The 16,672-nt window shown below is 47.8% G+C and overlaps 6 protein-coding genes across 6 annotated transcripts; 2 read left to right on the top strand and 4 right to left on the bottom strand.

The window, feature by feature from the left end:
* Positions 1-82: 82 nt before the first annotated feature.
* On the bottom strand, positions 83-1,301 carry BKA55DRAFT_573242 (uncharacterized protein). Its single transcript, XM_046193195.1, has one exon. The coding sequence runs from the start codon at positions 1,195-1,197 to the stop codon at positions 331-333; it is 867 nt and encodes a 288-aa protein (XP_046047389.1). The 5' UTR covers positions 1,198-1,301; the 3' UTR covers positions 83-330.
* A 684-nt stretch (positions 1,302-1,985) lies between these two features.
* On the top strand, positions 1,986-5,675 carry BKA55DRAFT_595362 (uncharacterized protein; the record flags this gene model as incomplete). Its single annotated transcript, XM_046195793.1, has 3 exons — positions 1,986-2,062; positions 2,118-5,012; positions 5,063-5,675. The coding sequence occupies 3 exons, from the start codon at positions 1,986-1,988 to the stop codon at positions 5,673-5,675; spliced, it is 3,585 nt and encodes a 1,194-aa protein (XP_046047388.1).
* An 890-nt stretch (positions 5,676-6,565) lies between these two features.
* BKA55DRAFT_516443 (Myb/SANT-like DNA-binding domain-containing protein) lies at positions 6,566-7,935 on the bottom strand (the record flags this gene model as incomplete). Its single annotated transcript, XM_046188089.1, has 2 exons — positions 6,566-7,432; positions 7,561-7,935. The coding sequence occupies 2 exons, from the start codon at positions 7,933-7,935 to the stop codon at positions 6,566-6,568; spliced, it is 1,242 nt and encodes a 413-aa protein (XP_046047387.1).
* Positions 7,936-8,911: 976 nt separating this feature from the next.
* Positions 8,912-9,718, bottom strand: BKA55DRAFT_691977 (uncharacterized protein; the record flags this gene model as incomplete). Its single annotated transcript, XM_046199701.1, has 2 exons — positions 8,912-9,021; positions 9,073-9,718. 2 exons carry the CDS (start codon positions 9,716-9,718, stop codon positions 8,912-8,914), a joined length of 756 nt encoding a protein of 251 aa, XP_046047386.1.
* Positions 9,719-10,490: 772 nt separating this feature from the next.
* On the top strand, positions 10,491-12,880 carry BKA55DRAFT_703952 (uncharacterized protein; the record flags this gene model as incomplete). Its single annotated transcript, XM_046200632.1, has 4 exons — positions 10,491-10,914; positions 10,966-11,223; positions 11,291-11,577; positions 11,650-12,880. The coding sequence occupies 4 exons, from the start codon at positions 10,491-10,493 to the stop codon at positions 12,604-12,606; spliced, it is 1,926 nt and encodes a 641-aa protein (XP_046047385.1). The 3' UTR covers positions 12,607-12,880.
* BKA55DRAFT_677092 (fungal-specific transcription factor domain-containing protein) lies at positions 12,724-15,909 on the bottom strand. The gene is made up of 6 exons (XM_046198105.1): positions 15,605-15,909; positions 15,253-15,507; positions 15,082-15,181; positions 14,616-15,023; positions 14,475-14,565; positions 12,724-14,425 (listed from the first exon to the last, which is right to left on the bottom strand). The coding sequence occupies exons 1-6, from the start codon at positions 15,674-15,676 to the stop codon at positions 13,156-13,158; spliced, it is 2,196 nt and encodes a 731-aa protein (XP_046047384.1). The 5' UTR covers positions 15,677-15,909; the 3' UTR covers positions 12,724-13,155.
* Between the last annotated feature and the right edge of the window lie 763 nt (positions 15,910-16,672).

Here is a 16,672-nt window from a genome sequence, read left to right as displayed (position 1 = left end):
ATCATTGTTGAACTTGGTAGGAAGAATTATAGAGTATAGGCCTTGTCATTGCATTGAAATGTTAGATTGCAAGGAGTTGGGTATTGCGGTTTATTCGATTGTTTATTTTCCGGGCTTTGGATTGATTCGATGTCCCATGATTTGCAGTAAAATGCACTACGTTTGTAAGATTGTCTCTTCACTTTATGCATCAGTATGGTGCTTCGACACGGATCTTCTCGATCCTCTTATGATAGCGCCAAACGATTACTTGCTCGTCTTGCGGTCAATGCTGGTATGAAACCAAGTCGGTTTCTATTGACACTCGAGTTCATGAAAGACATAAATCAACTAAAGAATAAAAGGAATGAAGCGAGCTGTTCTTGCATGCCAACTCTCCCATTCCTTCCCAAAAACCTTCTTGAGCATCTCCTCCTCTTCAGAGACTCTGGTCCAGATTCCAAACATGATACCTGATATAGTGAAAGGAAGCAATTTTACTGCCCAAGAACAGAAGGTTTCATATGCATTCGGCGGAATCCAGCAGCTTAGAGCACCATCCAGTCTACCAAGCAACGCCACGTTGAATATCATGAGAATAGCAAGGCCAGTATAACTTGGGTGTTGGAGATATTGATAAATACCGGTAGTTTTCAATCGATCTGGCTCTTTCAGAGCAAATGTGAAGTTTTTGCCCAGTGATGCATACGGCACCAAACGTAAAGGAACACCAGCGCAGAGAATCAGAGCTAAAGGAATAGTAGTTGCAGCAGACCATGTAATCAGGTCCGGATTGAGCCCGTTTTCAATTCCATGATGAACAAGAGATGGCGGGGAATTGGGGTAGCGCAAAGCCAGGCTAGCAGTGTGCAACGATAGAAGCCCAAGAGGGGCCAGGACGGCTTTTGTGGTGTGTTTGCTGGTCAAGAATAACCATCGAACTGAGTCGCCTGTTGATGGTGTTGCATGTTCGCTGGGATTGGGCGGAGATAGAGCCAGGTAGGTTCCGTAAGTTGAACCTAGTACGGCTACTGCGAGAGAAGCCTGAGCTAACGAGAATTGAAGAGCCATTATTGTCTCAGCAGAAGTAAACTTCAGACGAGAGAGCTGAGTTTGCACCTTGGAAATATATGAGGATAGGATAGGTTTCCCCCAACCATTGGAGAGATGCAGTTCGATGATACGGAAGCTAAACCGAGGAAGGATGCAAGCTAGCATTTTCACGTGACACACGTCTCAATGACGAAATGGGTTTGATCTCGTCGAGCTGGACAGTAAATCCAATGCCTTTGATAGAAGTTTGTGTGAGAATCCATCATATATTTATGCTGTGTTTATTCTCTTTTTACGCGCTCGTGTAAGCATATATTTGTATCTCGTACAAACAAAGTCAAATAACGTCGCAATCCTAATGTAAGCCACAGTCAGACGGACAGGGGTCCGATTAAAGAAGCCTCCTGTCAAGCCGGTATCTGTCAACGTCGAAGCCGTCAACCAACTGCACAAGCTTACTCTCATAGTGGCATTCTGAGCAGTTGACAGATAGCAGTATCAATTTTTTTTGTTTATAGAAAAGTACCAGCACAGATAGTCATCTGATCAGCAGAAACGGCAGCGCAGACGGATAAACACTACCAGCCCGTATCGTGGCTTTGTAACGGAGAGCAGCCACCAATCCTAAGCTGAACGCATCAACTAAAAGGGAGGAAGAGACCTCCCTCTAACGCCAATTACGACACTATTCTCCACTTAGGCTGAGACTAGCGTCCCCAGCTCAACCGCAGACTTGTCGATCGCCGCTGTGTGGCGATTCTAGCATAATCGCCCAGTCTAGGCTCACTCTAACTAATAAACTCTACCTTCCAGCCTCCCGGTCTTCGGCGTTCGCCCCTAGTGGCAAGCCCTAGAAACCCAGCGTTCAATGCTCTTCTTCCGTCTTTTGCCAATGATGAAAATGACCGTTGAGGAAAAACGTTGAAGATTCTTTCGAATGTGCACTGCCGAGAATGGTCAGCCCAGCTTGTGTAAAGGTGCCGAGAAAAAGCATCGTTTCTGAAGCTACTCGGGAGCGCGAGACGTTCAGGTACGAGGCAATTTTACCCTAGAAATGTTAACTTGTGTTACTGAGATGGGATTAGATATGACGACTCGCTTTTCACCAATATTCGCTTCAACGATACTGGATTGCCTGTTCCGAGCAATGAACTCTCCACATGTCCAGATGTCATATTGACGGCTCTGGCTCGACTAGCGGCTTCTCAGACTGGTGCAACGCGCTCAATGATCTCATTATTTGACCAGACTCACCAGTATATCATCGCGGAAGCTTCATCGATAACCCCACTGATTCCAAGCTTGGGGCAGCATGGTCACCAGGAAACTCTTTGGCATTGTGGAACTGCAATCCCGCGATCACATAGTGCTTGTGAAAGCACATTATGTTCTGACGAAACTCAATCAGATGCATCTGGAATCAAGGTCAACCACGAATTGCCCGTCATTGTAGTTGACGATGTTACCCTCGATCCCGAGTACTCAACTAAGCCGTACTGTCGACCTGGAGGCGCCGCAAGGTTCTACGCTGCAGTGCCAATTCGCACAGATCGAGGTGTCAACATTGGAGTTATCTGCGTAATTCACACCGAACCTTCATTGCCATGGGAGGATCGGCATTCAAGACTCATGAGGGAGCTTTCGAGGGCAGTGACTGAACATCTCGAGACTATCAGCCTGAAAAGCCACCAACGAAGAAGCGAAAGGAAGAGCTGGGGCTTGACCAGTTTTGTTGAAGGTAACACAGCACCGCTGAGCCAAGTCTCATCTACCGGACGACAGTATGCAGAGTATGAGACAAGAAGTGATGGCATGGCCAGGTCTAGGAGGCCAAAGATCGATGATTTGCAACAAGCTTTGGGAGGAATGAGTGTTAGAAACTCAACAACCACAGCCGACTCCCGCAAGACGAACGCTCTTCACACTCAAGAGGTTGTTATGTGCAATACTCAGGCCAGATCAAAATTCGCTCCTGATCCAAGCCAGGTCCTCGAAACTCCACGGCAGATTTTCTCAAAAGCAGCTTCTATTGTCAAAGATTCTATCGAGACTGATGGTTGTTTGTTTCTCAATGCAGATATGCTTGAATTTTCAAATGCAGGCTCTTCCACAGAATGGATAGATGAAGAACTGGCCACTCGACGACCTTCAACCTTCAGCTACAATGAGAGTGAGGATGCTTACACAACTGGCTCTTCTGATGACCGTCTACGGCCCTCTTGTCAAGCACTCGGCTCTTCTGAACATGGGGCAGCTCATGTTACACTTCCGCAAGCTCTTCTCGCCCGAATGATTCGACGGTATCCCAAGGGCCATGTCTTTAACTTCGATGCCGATGGAAATCTACTCCATGAAGAGCTACCTGGTGCTTCAACTGGCTATCCTCTAAACAACAACGACTGGGGAAATTTACATATCAGACAAGACCACAAACTCCGAGTTCAACAGAGAGAAGCAAGTATTCTCCTCGAGACTTTCCCCGGTGCCCGAAGTGTCGCATTCGTTCCTGTCTGGGACCTCAGGAAGAAGCGATGGTCTGCTGGTGGCTTTATACACACTTTCAATATCAAACGCACCTTCACGATCGACCTGGACTTGAGTTATCTCCGAGCACTTGGTATGCTCGCAGCGGCCGAGGCTTTCAAGTTGGAGACCCTGGCTGCGGACAAAGCCAAGACTGATGCGCTTGGTTCACTGTCTCATGAGTTAAGATCACCGCTTCATGGCGCCGTTCTGAGCGTTGAGTTGCTTAACGATACAGACCTTACCATACCACAGCAAAATATCGTTCGCACCATTGAGACATGCTGCCGAACACTGTCAGATACCATCGACCATTTGCTCGAATATTCCAAGGTTAACAAGGCTTTACCTCAAGAGGCGACCCGAGAGTACCAGGCAGATGGCAGTGGCATCAACAGGTCTTCATCCGTTAGTATAGCTTCGAAGCCATCAAGAAAAGTTGTACAGCTCGATGTTCTGGCTGAAGAGGTTCTCGAAAGCGTCTACGCCGGTTTCAACTTTCAGCAAGCCACACTTGCCCAATCATCAAGCCAAACGCCTCGACGACCTGGTCACACATCTATCCGCCGAATGGACACCATGCAAGCTATGGAAGAGCTCCAAGCTCCACTGAAGAAGAAAGGAAATCTTGGAACAAAGATTGGAGACGTTGAAGTCTTCCTTGTCATCGACTCACGACCATCGTGGGGATTCTACACCCAACCTGGACCTGTGCGTAGGATTATCATGAACTTGTTCGGTAACTCGCTCAAGTACACGCAATGCGGACTTATCAAGGTTTCTTTGGAACAGACCAGCGCTTTTGGATCCGATGACAACGACTGCTGGGTAACTATCAGGGTTTCGGATACTGGAGTTGGTATAAGCGAGGAATTCTTACAAAACGGCTTGTTCAAACCATTTTCACAGGAGAATCATCTATCTCCTGGAACAGGGCTCGGACTTAGCTTCGTCAAGCAGATAACTGCACAATTCGGAGGCCACATCTCAGTTGATAGCCGAGTTGGCGTTGGAACCACAGTAACGGTGAGATTACCGATGAAGCTAGGAGATGATTGCCATCACAACGTCTGTGAAGTTCGACAACGAGAAGAAGAGTTCGACGTGCAGACAGAAAAACTTCGAGGCCTTCGAGTGAAGTTGGTCGATTTCAGCAAAAGCACAGTCACGGGAGGCGGTTCCACACAAAGAACGATCGAGTCTCCTGACCAACTTGTGCAGGATATGTGCAAGGAATGGTTGAATATGCAAGTCAACACCACCTTAGAGACACCATGCTTCATGCCAGATCTAGCAATTTGGTCGGAGGAAGGGTTTGAAAGACCTTGTGATCCGCAGGATTCAGTCCCAGATGTTCCAAATATTGTGCTCTGTGCCAATGCTGTTACTGCACATCAGTATGCCACTGGTACAAAGACAACACCACGCCCTGGAGTATTCGAGTTCATTTCACAACCGTAAGTAATATTATCCGATATCTCATGCTCTAAACTAACTATAGATCAAGACTCAGTCCCCGAAAGCTTGCCAAAGCATGTTCACTAGCCTTGTATCGCTGGACAGTCACGCAAACATCCACCCGCTCTCCAACCACAACATCAACAGAACCCGAGTCTCTCAGCATTGCCACCAGCACCGCCCCTTCACTAACAAACCCAAGCTCTCCCTTCCCCGCAAGCGAAGACGAAACCTCCACACAACCAAAAGACTATTTCAAGGCATCCGAATTCCTGCTCGTCGACGACAACTTCATCAACCTCAAGATCCTCTCCTCATACATGAAGAAGCTCAAACAACCATACCAAACAGCTTCAGACGGGTTAGAAGCTGTCACAACGTATGAAGCAGATCCTGGCCGATATAGCTGTATCTTGATGGATATTTCGATGCCAGTCATGGATGGGTTTGAAGCAACGAGGAGGATTCGTGCTTTCGAGTCACAGCAGGGGTTGAGGCCTGCGTTGATACTTGCTTTGACAGGGTTGGCTTCTGAAGAGGCGCAGAGGGAGGCTACTGTCAGTGGGTTAGATTTGTTCTTGACGAAACCCGTGAGATTGAAGGAGTTGGGACCCATTTTGAGAGCAAAGGGGGTTTTGGAGGAGGTGTCGAACCTGGGCTGAGAATCATGGTTAATGGGAAGAAAGATATGGCGTGTAAGGCCTGAGTGAAGAAACTAATATGGAACAAAATGATTAATAGATATAAAGTAATAAATTGAATGGGAGAGGCCGAACGTGTTGTGGAAATCTATGCAAGGATGGCAACGGCTCATATCATGAGCAAGTCCTCTCCAAGCTCATTCATTTTCGAGTCGAATGAGCACCACCTTGGCAGAAATTTATGTAATACAAGTTTCAGAACCATGCGTCCAGCCTCAGAGGTGTTCTTGACACTACGTGTATTGTGTTCATGTTGGAAAAAATGGAAGTGTCGATAGATCCCCTCTCAACTTCATCATTCCTAGGGCATCACGCCATGAAATTTAGTTATGAAGCCCCCCGAAAAGTCTTGATACACACCATATGTCAGAGACATAAAGTAGCGAGAGGTGAGAATTATATATATTAGGTATCAACAAGAAAAGACATGACAAAGCACGCTTCATCAACCCAACCCAACCCACCATCAGCTCCATAACCCCTAACGATCCCATCGTTTCACATAACTATCACCCATTCCTAAATGTCCCGCTAAATGCAACTCCTCAAACATGAAAAAAAGCAGAAACGAAAAGCAAGAAAATAGATAGATGTTTTTGCCCAAATAGAACGCCATGTCGCTTTCATATCCGTAACCCTTGGTATCTCCAACACGACCCAATAAGCGCCAGACCATAATCTCTTGGTTTTTCTTTTCTCTCTCCTGCCCTGATTGCTGTGGATGTGTGTGTTTTGTTTCCTTAGATTGTTGTGTTTGGTGTTGATGCTTCGAGGTCCATCACCCCCGTCCTTGACATTGTCGCAATTATCGGTCTATAGATACCTGGGAACAAGTTGCAAGGCTCGACATACTACTGTCGGAGAGGAGTTTCCTTAAAACGCTTCACCCAATGCTGTCGCACGCGACTAGGCATCTTACAGAATACCATGGCCTTGCACTCGTTGATGAGTACTCCCTCAGAGATCTTAACCTGTAAATCCAGATCTTCATCTGCAAAGTCACGGAAAAATATGTCCAGCGCTTCCTCCTGCCAACGCAGAGTATTCCGAGATCGTACAGCTTCGACAATCTCCTCCATGACAGGCCCGTTGGTGCCGTTGGTATTCTGGCCGTCCGCCTGGGAAGGAGACCCAGCACTTGGACCATCACGCACAGCCAACGGCAGCATGGAGGAATTGAGAACAGACGTTGAAAGAGCACGAGAACCATCGTTGGACGAAGTACGGCGACGCTTGCCAGGAGATTCGGGGGCTGACTGACCCATAGGAATAGTAGTAGCAGGTGGTGTAGACTCGAACATGTTCAAAGTACTTGTAGTAGGCAGCTGTCGCTTGCGGCTCTGGGTAATAGTCTCGTCGGGCGGGGTAAGAGCATTAGCATTGGCTACAGTCGGTGGCCCTCGTGGGGGAATTGTAGTAGATGTCGGTCGTGGCTGGGTCGCTGAGCCGGTAGAGGATGCAGTGGGAGTTTGAGTCAACATGGGTCGCGAGTTTGGACTCTCGAGACCAGGAGGTCGAGGTGGAGGATCGCTTGTCAAATTGAGTATACCGGTGCCCGGCATATCGGGATCGTCGGTGATGGGACCATCTGTTCGTCTCCGTGGTTTCATTATGCGTTTGGGGGCGCCACCTGAGCCGATGACGTCTGGATAAAGGACTTCCATAAAGTCTTCGTGATCAAAGGGTCGGCCGCGCAAAGCCCTAGAAAGCGGTTCCCTCTATTTTAGAGTCAGTATGTGCTTGACACAATCGTTTCGTATGCGTGAGGCTACAGCAGCCGGGCCTCGTCGCTCGCGTGATGACAATCCCCGATCGTTCGCATCGTGATGGAACAAGGAATGTTTACCTCGATATGGGCAGTCCACGCCTCCTCCGTAGCAGTAACCGTTCTCGCAACCGGATTATAAACAAACTCAGGGTCCTCGCGAAGACCTCTCCATAACCGAAACCGTTTTCTCGCGTTGTCACTCTTGTTGATCAGGTGGCTTTTCGCCGGGTAGGCACCATGACTCTCCTGCAGAGCCAGAGCAGCGCGCTCCCAGGCCTCTGCTTTGAAGGAAGAGTTCTCGCGGAGACCAAGCTGGACGCTCTCACAGAGACTTCGGAAGAAGGTCGCTTCGTATGCGGGAGTCCAACTGAAGCGCGGAGCTCTTCGATCGCGGTCGACTCGAGCTGGGGGCTGGCCGTCTGGGCCGAGGACATCGGCGTCTTCGTCGGACATTGTTCTAGGAGGGGGAAAGAAAGGAGGGAAGAATAAAAAAAGCCCCCTCGTGACTTTTTGTGGGAGGCGGAGGCTGAGGCTGAAGCCGAAGCAAATGCTCCAACAACAAAGTTGTGTGTTGGTACGGTCTTGACAAGACCTGACCTTGATCAAAAACGATGGGAACCAATTCTAAACCAAACCTTAGTGCTAGCTCGCCCAGTCGGGACTCGGCCGGGCGGTGAGTTTTTGGGTGGGGACGAGAGGTCACCTGGGCCACTGGGAATTTCACTGTGCGTTATCACGTGCGACCACTGAAAAAGGGGAACAGAGATCAACAATTGTTTGGAATAGCAATTAATATAAGCTGACGTTCAAAATTGATGGTAGAACTATGATATCACATCGATGTTATGGTCCTGTTTCATTCCCTATCGAGATGCAACTCACCGGAACCTTTGCTCCTTGACCTCGATCCATGGCCGCGGACAGGGATTGGTGAGAGCTGAGGCTCAACTCCCCGAGAAAAGTCCATCTTATTGGTCTGTTTGAGTCTGTGACAGGTCAAGGCAATACGACATAACGTTTCTTTATTGCAAGGATCAATCTCACCTAACAATATCATTGTATGCGCCAACACTTGCATATTTCCTTGGCCATCTTGATCGCTCAGGAGTAACTTTTCTTTGTGATAGACTCTTTTTATTATGGAGATGTCCCACCTTCAAATGGAGCATCTTGCCCGGTATAGCCGCGGTTACCGCCCGGAGCATTAACATTACGTTGTTGCCTATAATCTGGGCCTTGATAATCTTTACTCTGTTTAGTAGGCCAAGATACACTTTGCGTCATTCATGAGTCTCGATGCCATATGAAAAATTGCAATTGAGCTTATAGACCCAAAATAGTCAAATTGTTCTATCGACCAAGGATACCTTGGCACATGTGTTGAAAATGTAAGAAGGGTATTGTCATCAATGAACTTTCAAGAGAAAGATCAGAGGAACAAGAATTGAATAAGAGCAAAGAACGCAACACCAGCACCAGCCAATCCCAAATGTTGACCCATGGCGCCAGATACGATAACAGGGCGATCTGTGGACTCTCCTGTTCGGGTGTTAGTATTCATATATGACAAAGCTTGGATAGTGAACTTACCAGGAGAAGCACTCTCAGGAGAATCAGGCACCGTGCTGGGCCTGACGCTTGATTGGAATCCGTTGTCGTCTCCAGTGACCTTTGGTGCAGCGTTTCCTTGCTCCTCAGGCTTCTCATTGCCAGGCTTCTCATTGCCAGGCTTTGCCATGGGCATCTCAGTTGGTGCAACCTCGTTCATGTAAGGACGGTCCGAAACAGGGTACGTGATAGTCGCGGTGACAGGCTCAGGACCACAAGTAGTACATGTCTGAACATCACACGTGAATCCATAAGGAAGATCGTGCTCGTGCTTAGTAGGCTTTGCCTCCATACCACTGTACGTCTCCGTGATTACATACACCTGCTCAAAAAGACCAGTAGAGCAGAAAGCAGGGTACTTGGTAGTGTATTCAAGAGTGTGGACACAAGTTGGGCAGCCGCAGTGGCAGTCGGGAGCTTGGACTTCGACAATGATGGCTTCTCCTGTGACAGCTGGCTTGTGAACCACGCATGTTGGGCCAGGGACGGTGACGGTAGCTAGAGGACTCAGACCATCGCGGGTGAAGCATTGGGTTATCGTTGCTATGCGGGTTTCATACCGGACATCTTCTTGGGCCACTCCGAAAGTAGCGAAGAGTACCGGGATAACGAGTGACTTGGAATACATGATTAACGAGAGTGAAGAGCAAAATGCACCAAACGAGTGACTGAAGTTGAAAACAAACAACCTGAGGAAAAGATTAGAGAACCCGTTTCGAATGTCAATAAGGGGGACTTAGCGCTTATTAAAGCCTCCTGTTAGTAATGCAGAAATGCAACTTCCATACCACAACTTCCATCTAATTACCCAGAGACCTGTGGCTTACCGGCTACATGAATAGTGTCATGCCAGAATACGCCACAGAAGACCGATGTAGTGCTTGTCGCCATGCTCTGCTTGTTCTTAGCGGTCATTGCGTCGCTGGTCTTGGTTTCGAATTTCAGTTCCCACGGAAAGCTTGCCAGTGGCTGACTGAAAGGCCCAAATACGTTACAGTTATTTGTTTACTGGAATCCGGTGATTCTGTTGGTACCAGAAATTTCGGTTGCTGAAACTTTGGTATGCAAGGGAGCAACTCAAGGGAGTCTTGGTGACTAACCAATTTGGTGGGATGGTTGATGTCTCACCTCGGACATGATGGCATCTCATATTGAAACTCATGTTCTAGACCAACACATTACTTAGCTAGATTAAGATATTGTCCAGTTTTTGCCCGCTACCTAATTTCAATTTCTTGACATATCGGCAGCAACCAACAGATGTCTCATGCTTCATGGGCTGAGTGTCTGCAGGGCTGAGCTGAACATTTGAGTGCAGAGCAATTAAGAGTCGTAGAAGTTCACAGTATTGGACGAGTCCTTGATCTCCATCCTCCTAGAGTTTCCATCGATGCCTCATGATGGCTCCTGTTCGCTTGTTTCCTATCTTACTTGCAAGTCTTTTTGGTGCATCCATTGCTCTTCAAGATGATCAAAGGCTGCCTGAATCTTGGTGCATAACATATCTATCAACTTATCTGGCCCCAGTATCACATGGTCACACTCGACCAACGACTTCCTCTGCTGGCGAAGCCTTCTCCACAGAGACCCCTGAAGCAACTTTGACCTTCTCTACACATCAAGCTATCTCCTCAAATTTCCCTGTTCGTGATGATCTAGTTATTACAACTTCGGTTCCATTCAACATTAAAACCTCAGCCCCAAGTCCAACTACTGATCTTTCAGTCCCCGATATCAATGGTCGATCAGTGATATTCCGTATCGTTCCGGAATCACAAGATGCCAAACGAGATCTTCAGGTCAGGGAAGTAGGGGGATTCGTTGGTAGCCAGTCAGAGGTCTGCGCAACTGTCACAATCTTCAATCTTGTCTAAGGCCGTCTGCTCGATAGTACCTGGCCCATATACTACAATGGCGAGAGTTTCGAGGAGCTACGTGGCCAGCCGGGAGCGTTACCTCGAGACGCCGTTACTGAATTCTTTGCTGATGACAATGGATTTCTTCGCTTTTTCAGCTCGGCCCTACCAACTGGCGAGGCGAGCTTCTGTCAAGAAGCTGAGAGCGGCCAAGCCTATATCACTTTCTCTGCATCGCCCCCAGGTTGTCAAGCTATAAGACTTTCTATTACTGGAGGTATGGGCATATTTTCGTGCCACTGATTCTAGGCTGACTCGTTTCTTTGTCGTTGACGAATGCAGAGACGGCGATATATCCTCAAGCCCTTCTTCTCGACCTGCCAGCATACCTCAGCTAGCAGAATCTACATCAGCATTGCTCGGAACGACATCTTCCCCCAATGCAGTAGCCTCTATGACCATACAAGATATTCAGAAGGCCTCTTCCACTATAGATGTCCCAACATTCACTCCGCCTTCCCAAGGCACTTCTCAGGTCAGACCTGTATATACGAGCTCTGTTCGATATTATAATAGCTCTTCATCTATCATATTCCCAACACGTCCCGTTCTTACACAAACACCTTCTATGGTGGGCATTTCAAACCCTGTCACAGATTTACTGTTTACATCTCGGCTGGGCTCCTGGACCTCAAAGCTGTAGAACCTATCCACAGGCGCACTATCCACGGGTATCCTGGGATCATCTAGAGAACCACTTTCTATCTTTGAGCCCAGTACGACTGCCACACCAATTACCACGAATGATGAAGATACAATTGACACTAGCTCTGGTACTGACCCCACGGCCAGCTCAGTTGTTGACTCTTCTGCCACGTCTGGGCCGTCATACAGTTTCGAGACTGATACTAGCACACTATCCGATCTATCACCGGATGCTAGTTCATCTCTCGACTCGAGCCTAACCGGCGTGTCAACGGCTGATACCAGATTTTTCACTACGACGACTGTCGATACCGCTACTTCAGATACTTCTACCACTACAAGCTCTGAAGCGACGGTCACACGCGCGTGTCCAGAGGGATTTTCTGAACCACTGACATTATTCGACGGCCAGCGGCCATCTGATAACGGTGTCGAGTGGCTCGTGCTCCCTTTTTTGATAACGATCTTCGGTCAGGCCAGCGATATGCTCTATATCAGTCCCAACGGGCTTGTTACGCTGAGAGACTCCCTCGGAGCCGATTCATTTTCCAATGCAGCCTTACCTGCTACAAATGTTGAGCCACTAGCTATATTTCCTTACTGGGACGACATGATAGTTCCCGTAGGTTCAGGGGCTGAGGTTACCTACCGGATTAAGGATATTCCCAACCAGCCAAAGACGTTGGTCATAGATTGGTGTGTTTTCTCTACATCAGGTGGAACTGAGCCAAATAACTTTCAAATGCTGGTCTCAAAGGATGTGCTGACTCCAGTCCGCTTCTACTACTATACTACCCAGCTCAAGGGGGAATCTGCTACTATTGGTGTCCAAAGCCGCGATAGGGATGATTTTCTGCAGTATTCTTTTAACCAAGCAGGGTCTGTCCCAGATAGAACGTTCCTATCATTGCGCACGTTCGATGACGGGGGAGAAATAAGTGTTGGTCAGTTCTGAGGCCCCGTTCTCCTTACTGGGGGCTTGTCACTTTCCGGCTTCTTCACTTGATCATTTCCTTATTGTTTGTTATACTTGTTTCCTCCCCTTCGAACTTTGGAATGGTTAGGCTTTCAGGGCTATGCGAAGCTTGGATTAATGGATTGATTACATGGGTCTCTCTTCGTATTGTATAAATATGTTGACAGACGAGAATTTCAGAGACCGGGGCAATAGGATATAGCTAAACTTCCCCTGAGAAACTTGACTTGGTATTGGCTACACTACAATATCCTCGCACAGTCTTCGTTGTCCTTCAACCCAATCCCTTAAAGAATCGCGCCGAGCATCCAAGCTCCAGTGTTGAGTAAAAGGCCACAATCATAAAGTTGAACCGCCCGAAGAATATAAGCAAAGCATTTTTAACCAACCCATTAAAGACCGATTCCAACAAATTCCAACAGAGGCTGAGAAAATCAAGATATGGTCAAATTACCTCATCAATGAACGACAAGTCATCTCTATGTACACCAACTATATGAAGTGAAAAAAGAAGAGAGAGAAAAGGCGCTATGTTGAGCTTTGGATGAAATCCAAATTGAGGCTCCTCCAATCCCAAAGTTGCGAGAAGTCTCCAAGATCGACGTCAGTGATATCGCCTAGACCGTAATCGATATTGAGATCCTGGGGATGAAAATCAACGTATGTTGGAGGAACCATGCCAGCCACAGTATGATCAGCATGTGGCATGCCATAAAGACCTCCTTGGACAATGCCATCGATACCGGCGCTTGGTGATGGGACTTGTTGAGGTGGCATTTGGCCAGGCACGATACCCATGTTGTAAGCAACCTGGGGCTTCGCATATCCCTCGACAGGGACTTGGTTGCTCGTGACATATCCAGTGTTCTCATGCTTGTCATGAGAAGAGTGCGTACTCTGCGGCGTAGATCCTGAGGGCGCACCTTCAGAGCTGGCGTAGTAGCTCGGTGAGTTTTCCTGTGACTCCTGCTCTGGCTGATATCCAGCCTCTGGTTTGATCGCGACATCGTGACTAGTATTCATAGCTGATGCTGCCGGAGACACTGGAGCAACTCGCTGCTTCTTGCGATTCACAGTCTCACGTGGTGGCGCTGATCGTCTAGGCATTTTCTGAACCATCTTGACAAGAATGTCATGAGATGTCTTTGCTGTCTTCGAAAGGGTCTTGAGACGCTTCAACAACCTGATTGCATTATCCACTGAATCGACGATCTCATCCTTTCTGGGGATTGTGTCGTCCTGATCTTTGATAACAGCAGTGGAGAGAACTGCGGCTGTATCGAAGAGTGAGAAGATGATGAAGTGAAACCTTGCATCTCGATGAGAAGCATGATCGGCCCATCGAGTAGTCGTGTCCAAATTCTTGAGGGAATAGAAGACTGCATCTTCTCGAACTGCTAGTAAATCCGCAGGTGAGTTCTTCGTATAAACTTGCGCCATGAACGCTCGCATGGGGTTGAGAATCATAAGGTATGCCATCGTATGGATATAAAAGCGATGGTAAACAATCCATGGAAATTTATAATCCTTCGACGTGTCAGGGTTGTCGACATCATAAACTGCAGGGAAACGTCGGATCCAGTCCTCGAGCATGGATTTGTATTCCTGGATATCGGCTGCTGAAGTGATGTTCTTAGGAGCACCCCATCGCTGGGCAAGTTGAGTCACCAGCTCTGACTGAAGTTTCATATGCAGAAGTGGTGAGGGAGAGAAATCTTCTAGAGTCAGACTTGGTGGCTCGACGTTGATATCACTGTGGTCAATGATCGTCGGACGACCTAAACCAGAAGCAAATTGCCTGAAAAGGTCAGCATGTCATTCACCTAGACTTTGGTGGTTTCACATACCAATCCCAACAATCTAAGATACACCATACTCTTCGTCGCATCTCGCGTTCAAATTCAGATAGCCCTTCAGCAATAGCAGTTCGATGAAGACCTGGTGCTAGAGTTAGATCACTGATACCACAGGAGATCGAACGCACTCACCTAATTCATGCGCCTCTCGAACAGCAGCGCCGATAACATGCCACGCTTCAACGAACTTTGCTTCCGACTTGTACCAGTAGATTGAGTGAAGCATCCATTGAATATTGAGCAGATGGCAATGGCCAACCGGAATCACTCTTCCGAGTTCCGTAGCGGCTTTATGGTATTCTACTGTTAGCTTCTCGGCGGGCTCGGAGAGCTCGACCTCGACAATGGGCTTTATCTCAACATCTAGATGCTGCGTGGCACATGCGCAGACCATGACGAGTAGGATGGTCCATTGGAGTGAGAGCGACTGATTGCGATTCCTTCGCTCCCACCATTGTTGATATTCCTGGAGGAAAGTTGGTGGATAGATGATGTAGTAGTGATAGTTCATGTTGTTGAAAAAGCTCTGAACAAGGGCATCTAATGGCATGTCAGATCACAAATTCTTGAACATCTATTAATTTGAGACAGTACTTACCCATCTGAGGGCGGCCAGGCAAGACACCGATGGCATGCTTGAGCTGAGGACAGGTACTTGGATGAAGCAAGGTCAGTTCGCCCAAAGGCTTCTTGTCCTTCTGGACTGAGTTTTAGCATGCAATTCGACAAAGACAGCATTTTTTTGTCAACATAAAGAGAATTTCCTCACCTTTGCATCGATAGTCAGAGATTCAAAGAGGGGGCCAGCGGCATAACCCATCGCTCCCAGCCCAACGTCATCATCATCCTCATCAGGCTCGGAGTCGTCGGGTTCAACGTCATCCTCACCACTACGCGAGCGCTTCTTATCGCTATTCGGCGTAAGCCCATCAGACGGCGAGCTCGCAGTATTCGCCGTGATGAAGCGGCATTTATCTGCGACCTTGCGCTTCTGACAATGGTTGCAAGGCCATTCTCGATTGCACTGCCGGCAGTGAGTACAGGGACTTCATAGGCCCCGCGGGGCGGTCAAGAGCCGCTCCAGACGGTCTGCAGGTCATCTCTGAAGGGATAGGACGTACCTTTTGCTTCCTGCGATGACACTCAGCGCAGGCCGAGCGATATTGACCTGTATGCGTGCTGTTATCCTCCATGTTAGTGTGGAGTTGACGTGTGGAGATCGACAGGGAGCGACGCGAAGAATCCAAGGATGGGCAGAGGAAAAACTTTGTCGCGTTATTCCGGAATTGTTGTATGTAATTGAATACGGAATGGCTCTTGTCTGGTTGTGGTCTAGTCCAAACGGATAATGCCGCCTGTTTGTCTTAGATCACCTCGTGTTCTTTTGTTTTTGTCCAGAACCTCGGCAATTGATTATGATGATATTTCAGTGATAAGTTATCTCTTCAAACAAGATTTCAAGAGTTGCAGACCATCCAAGTAAAATTACCCCTGAGAAATGAATATCGGCCCGAGATTCGATCCCCATAAACGCCATCATCGCCTACATCCGAGACCCAAATGTGTTGTGGCACCTGAGATGCAGCCAGCCTCGAGCTACACGAAGTTACGAAGCCACATTTCTCACACTTGAGGCAATGCATTCCAGACTAAATTGAATGGCTTTCTCATCTTTGTGGGGTTGTGACATGATGACAGGTTGTAACGTCAAATGCCTTTCCGGCAAGGCTGAAATGGACTTGCATATCATTCGCCCAACGTCGCACAAAAGGTCCAGACTCTCAAGAACGGGTAAAGATTCCCTGATAGGGCTTAATAAGAGCGTTGTGCAAAAAGCTTCGATCATACCAACGGCTGATGTCGCTGATGTCCGAGCGTGTATGCGTCGCTATCAACGGTGTCAAAGCTCAGACTTACGTGGCAATCAAGGTGAAACTAGTGAATAGTAATCACGAGGATATTGGTATTTGGAATTATTCCATTTAAGGTTCGCGGCACGGCAATTGATAGAACACTCGAGCTACGCAACGCAGAGCCACCGGCAAACTCGACTAGGTCTAGACTCTGTGTTAGATGCTTCCACTTCTCTTCCATGGTATTTATTTGCCAATCTTCATGTTGATCTTCGCACACCAGCATTGATATACCGAGAACTATAGGCAGGGTTGTGAGTCCGATGAAGGCTTAGA

This window comes from Fusarium redolens, assembly GCF_020744475.1.
Source record: "Fusarium redolens strain MPI-CAGE-AT-0023 chromosome Unknown BKA55scaffold_11, whole genome shotgun sequence".
In the NCBI taxonomy this organism is placed as follows: domain Eukaryota; kingdom Fungi; phylum Ascomycota; class Sordariomycetes; order Hypocreales; family Nectriaceae; genus Fusarium; species Fusarium redolens.
The sequence above is the reverse complement of the archived record's forward strand: the minus strand, read 5'-3'. Positions and strand labels throughout refer to the sequence as shown.

Excerpts from the sequence above, each read along its gene's own strand:
- BKA55DRAFT_677092 (XM_046198105.1), bottom strand. The coding sequence starts at position 15,676 with ATGGAGGATAACAGCACGCATACAGGTCAATATCGCTCGGCCTGCGCT. Across the intron at positions 15,024-15,081 it reads GCCTGGCCGCCCTCAGATGG|ATGCCCTTGTTCAGAGCTTT; the intron begins GTAAGTACTGTC and ends ACATGCCATTAG. Across the intron at positions 14,426-14,474 it reads ATCTTAGATTGTTGGGATTG|GCAATTTGCTTCTGGTTTAG; the intron begins GTATGTGAAACC and ends TGACCTTTTCAG.
- BKA55DRAFT_573242 (XM_046193195.1), bottom strand. The coding sequence starts at position 1,197 with ATGCTAGCTTGCATCCTTCCTCGGTTTAGCTTCCGTATCATCGAACTG.